Source organism: Halyomorpha halys, unplaced genomic scaffold, assembly GCF_000696795.3.
Source record: "Halyomorpha halys isolate HHAL.00 unplaced genomic scaffold, Hhal_1.1 Scaffold411.1, whole genome shotgun sequence".
In the NCBI taxonomy this organism is placed as follows: Eukaryota; Metazoa; Arthropoda; class Insecta; order Hemiptera; family Pentatomidae; genus Halyomorpha; species Halyomorpha halys.
In genome coordinates, this window is record NW_027115883.1 from 262,987 (window position 1) to 267,746 (window position 4,760).

The 4,760-nt window shown below is 31.7% G+C and overlaps 1 protein-coding gene across 1 annotated transcript in view; it reads right to left on the bottom strand.

Moving 5' to 3' along the window:
• The window catches only part of LOC136797133 (uncharacterized), a gene marked incomplete at its 5' end in the record, with an annotated part of 13,021 nt that extends 10,873 nt beyond the window's left edge, over positions 1 to 2,148 (bottom strand). The window contains 2 exons of the mRNA XM_067052851.1: positions 721 to 769; positions 1,755 to 2,148. Of these exons, the coding sequence (XP_066908952.1) occupies positions 721 to 769; positions 1,755 to 2,148 (443 nt within the window). The remainder of the gene's footprint in view (positions 1 to 720; positions 770 to 1,754) is intronic.
• Positions 2,149 to 4,760: the final 2,612 nt, after the last annotated feature.

Below are 4,760 nucleotides of genomic sequence, written 5' to 3' on the forward strand. Positions count from 1 at the left end.
GATGTATACTCCAAAACGGTAAGAGGCAGGTTTGAATCTCGTGTAACTGTACGGAAAAGAGCTCGCAAGACTTGGCAGCTCAAAAGCCCAAGAGAAGAAAAAGACAGTTATTTCACCCCAATTTGGGATTACATTAATGAAAACTATGTATAATTACTGGTCAAATTGATGAGTCTGCCAAGTATAGGTAGGAATAAAAAATGGCAGCTGTTTCAAAACGTTAAAAAGAATTTAATTTTTCATTCAAAGCTTGATATCTTTAAAACTACCTACAGCACAAGAAAAGGTAAGAGGACATAATTTAAAGAAGAGTAAATTTGCTAAACTGTAAGCCCTAACAGAGTTATTTACGTTCAATAGTTCTCATTATATAGCTTTTTGAAAAGCAACATTTCATAAAAAATGCTCTGGAAAATCAATAGTTAGTGAATTTATTTTGAGAAATCTATATCTCAAAAACCAGTTGTCGTACAGATGTCTATTAGCACTCAAATCAAATTTAACTTAATGCACTATAATGTAGTTTATTACGTTTATCTTCGTAGGAGTAGAAGTTTTCATGATATTTGACAAAATAGGTTCACAAAATGTTGATTTCTAGCTGTTCAGACAAACATTTTGACATATGAAAAACAATAACTCAAGAAGTATTAGATGTACATATGTCTGCTAGAACTCAAATTAAAGCTAGTTTAGTGTAATATAAAAAAAAATTATTACCGTATCTTCGTAGGGGTTGTAGGTTTCATGATATTTGTTGAATTGATTGCTTTGGACAAAACGTCATGTGTTAATTTCATGTTTATACTTCAATATCATGAGAACTTCAACCTATGAAGATACGTGTAATTAATTACTTTATAGCACATTAAACTAACTTTAATTTAATCTGTAGGACTCATATTTTTACAAATTTACTCCTCTTTAAATGATGTTCAATTAGATTTTTAGTGTTGTTAATAATTTTAAAGAGAGGGAGCTCGGAAAGAAAAAAATAATGTTTTTTAACGTTTTGAAACTGCCGCGCATTTGAATCCCCCTACGTATATTTGGAAGAATCAACAAATTTGACTAGTAATCATATATAGTTTTCATTAAAGTAGTCAAAAACTTTAAAGAAATACCTGACTTTTTTCTCCTTCTGGGCTCTTTTACTATGAGACCTAATAGAGTTGTTTACGTTCCATTATTCTTGAGATACAGTTTTGATATACAAAGCAACAGTACAGTACAAAATAACGAAAAATCAGCAATTAGAGTATTTATTTTGAGAAATCTATATCTTATAAAAGCCATCCAACGAACAGATAAGCTGTCTATAAGCATTCAAATTAGTTTATGACCTTTATTTTCGCAGGTATAACAAAATAAATTCATAAATGTTGATTTCTAGTTGTTCGACCAAACATTTTGAATTGGGAGCTGTTTCAAAACGTTAAAAAAATTAATAACTGAAATAACTTCTTTTTTCACCCTGGCTCTTGTACTATGGGTTTAGACATAAAAAATATTACGAAATTGAATGAAAATATAATTTCGACGCACTAGTGCCTGCATGGTAAATCAGTTGACTTGAGTCCACCCCAAAATTCTGGGACAATTTCGACCGACCAATCAGTCCAAGTGCCAAAATTCCGAGTATCTAAAATCCCCGAACATCCAAAAATCTGATTGTTGCAATCAGAGATTTAATATTTTTTTTTTGTAATACATAAAATTATAATAAGATTCTTTTTTAATATACCATTACTTACTTCAGTAAAGTATTGTGTTCCCTAACACACATTTGTATGATCTCCTGGTCAGACTCCCCACCTCGCATGTCCATCTTCTCCATCGTCGAATTCTTTTCCTGCTTTCCCATGACGGATACCGTGTTGGAGAGCAGAAGCAGCCTGTGGCAGATCTGGTTGATGATGAGAAGGAACACAGTGTCACCCATGACGTTGCCCGTGAGGGTGACGAAGACACAGTAGAGGGTGTACCAGTAGTCCAAGGCGACTTCCTCGTAGGGTCCCGTCTGGTAGCGACTGTAGTAGGGAGTCGACCTGGTCGGGGTAGAGTTGATGAAGTAGCCGTAGTTGTGGGTTACCAGGATGGCCGCGACTGCCGATTCGTAGAGGATCGTCGTCTTCTTTACCAACTTACCTAACAATTTTTTTTTTTAAATACTTTTTCTTTATTGATAGATATTGCAATCTGTCACACAATTGTGGGCAATAGGTGAATAATCATACTAAAATAAAATAAAATAAGAATACAAATAAATAAATGAATGAAAAAAAAATCTCTCTTAAAACATATACAAACAGAAGGATAAACAAAATGAGGATAATCAAACTATCCAAGATGTCCCACATTTTGATTTTGATACTTACGGGTTCATAATGGAATAATATCGGGTCAAACATTCCGAAGTTTTCTAATCTGTGTTTCCCCAATCTTTGATTACTTTAATGAAAACTATGTATAATTACTAGTCAAAACTTATGAGTCTGCCGAGTAAAGGTAGAGGGAATGAAAAATGGCAGGTATTTCAAAACGTTAAAAAGAATTTAATTTTTCATTCAAAACTTGATATCTATAAAACAAACTACAACACTAGAAAAGGTAAGACGACATAATGTAAAGAAGAGTAAATTTGCTAAAATATGAGCCCTAATAGAGTTATTTACGTTAAATAGTTTTCGAGGTATAGCTTTTTAAAAAGCAACATTTCATAAAAATGATGTATGGGACGTACTGAAAGATCAGTAGTTAGTGAATTTATATTGAAAAATCTATATCTCAAAAACTATTTGACGTACAGATGTCTATTAGCACTCAAATTAAAGTTGGTTTAATGAGCTATAAAGTAGGTTATGATGTTTATCTTCGTAGGAGTAATAGTTTACGTAAAATTTGCTAAATCAATTGATTTATAGTTCCAGAAGAGGTAGCAGAAGGAAGAAGACCGAAGAGAGGGTAAGATACACTTTGACCAGACGAAGTCCTGAGAACGGCTATGAGACCTGGACGCCAACCCTTATGAACAAGAGCCTAATAGAAGAAAAAAGGCAGTTATCTCACCCCAATTTTTGATTACTTTAGTGAAAACTATGTATAATTAATAGTCAAAATTTATGAGTCTGCCAAGTATAGGTATAGGGTAGCTAAAAACCATTTGACGTATAGATGTCTATTAGCACTCAAATTAAAGTTGGTTTAATGAGCTATAAAGTAGGTTATGATGTTTATCTTCGTAGGAGTAATAGTTTACGTAAAATTTGCTAAATCAATTGATTTATAGTTGTTCAGTCAAATTTTCATTTGCCAAATTTATATTCATATGTGAATATCATAAAAATTACTACCCCTAAGAAGATAAGTGTCATAAACTACTTTATAGTAAGTTAAATTTCCTTTTGTTTGAGTGTTGGCAGACATATGTGGGTCTTATGGATCTAGAGATATATTTTTTCAAAAATCGAACATTTTATATGAACAACTATAAATTAACATTTTGTGAGTTTATTTTGTCAAATATCATAAAAACTACTACTCCTACAAAGATAAACATAGTTAACTATTTTGTAGTAAATTTAACTAGTTTTAATTTGAGCGCTGGCAGATATCTGTACGTCCAATGGTTTCTGAAATGAAGTTTTTCATAAATGAAACTTATTGTACGAACAACTATAAATCAATTTATTTTACCAAATATCATGAAAACTACTATTCCTACGAAGGTAGTTCCTGTGATATAGATTTCTCAAAAAACATTAGCTAACTACTAATCTTTCAGAAGATTTTGCTTTTTAAAAAGCTATATCACAAGAAAAATTGGACGTAAATAGCTCTTTTAGGGCTAATATTTGAGCAAATTTGTTCTCCTTTAAATAATGTTCTCTTAGATTTTCTAGTGTTGTTGGTAGTTTTTAAGATATAGAGTTCCGAATGAAAAATTTATGTTTTTTTAAGGTTTTGAAACAGCCGCCATTTTTTGCCCCCTACCTATACCTGGTAGACTCATCAATTTTGACTATTAATTATACATAGTTTTCATTTAAATAATCAAAAATTGGGGTGAGATAACTGCCCTTTTTTCTTCCCGGCTCTTTTACTAAAATTGCTGAGTCAAACAGTTGTTACTGTCCAGCTGCAGTAACTTTAAAAAACATTGTTTGGTAAAGCAAGTACAACTCATGTTAAGTCTTTTTATGAAACAGGACGAAGTTTGCGCTTAATGATAATGATATCTGCTTAGTTTGGTAACTGAAGGATGGAAATATCAACTAGTCAATTAGTAGTAGTAAAATTGATTTCAAAAATCTTGAGTTATTTAAGAGATGGAGAAAAATACAAACTATTAATTTTCTAATTCTGTAGAGAATGAAAAAATTATATATTTTTTAGTTATTTACAACTGTATAAAATTATATACAAGTAAATTTGCTATTAGAATTAAAATGACATTATACAAACATGTGAGGAATCTACTCATAGATAAAACTCCAATTACGTTACTAGAGAAGATCTCGGGGGCATATTCTTTTCGGACGCCATGGTGGATTATCATGTATTGAAAGAGAAACTAGGTTAGAAACAAGTAAATTCTAGGGTGGTTGGAAAGTTTATCATGAAAAGATTGATCGGGTACTGACCAAATCGCCATACAGAACATTGAAGTCCTGAAGGAAGACTTGATTTGTGACAAAGTAAGGAGCACTAAGGATTTTGGACTGAATGGATTGAATACGAGAGGAATTCATTGGTTTAGT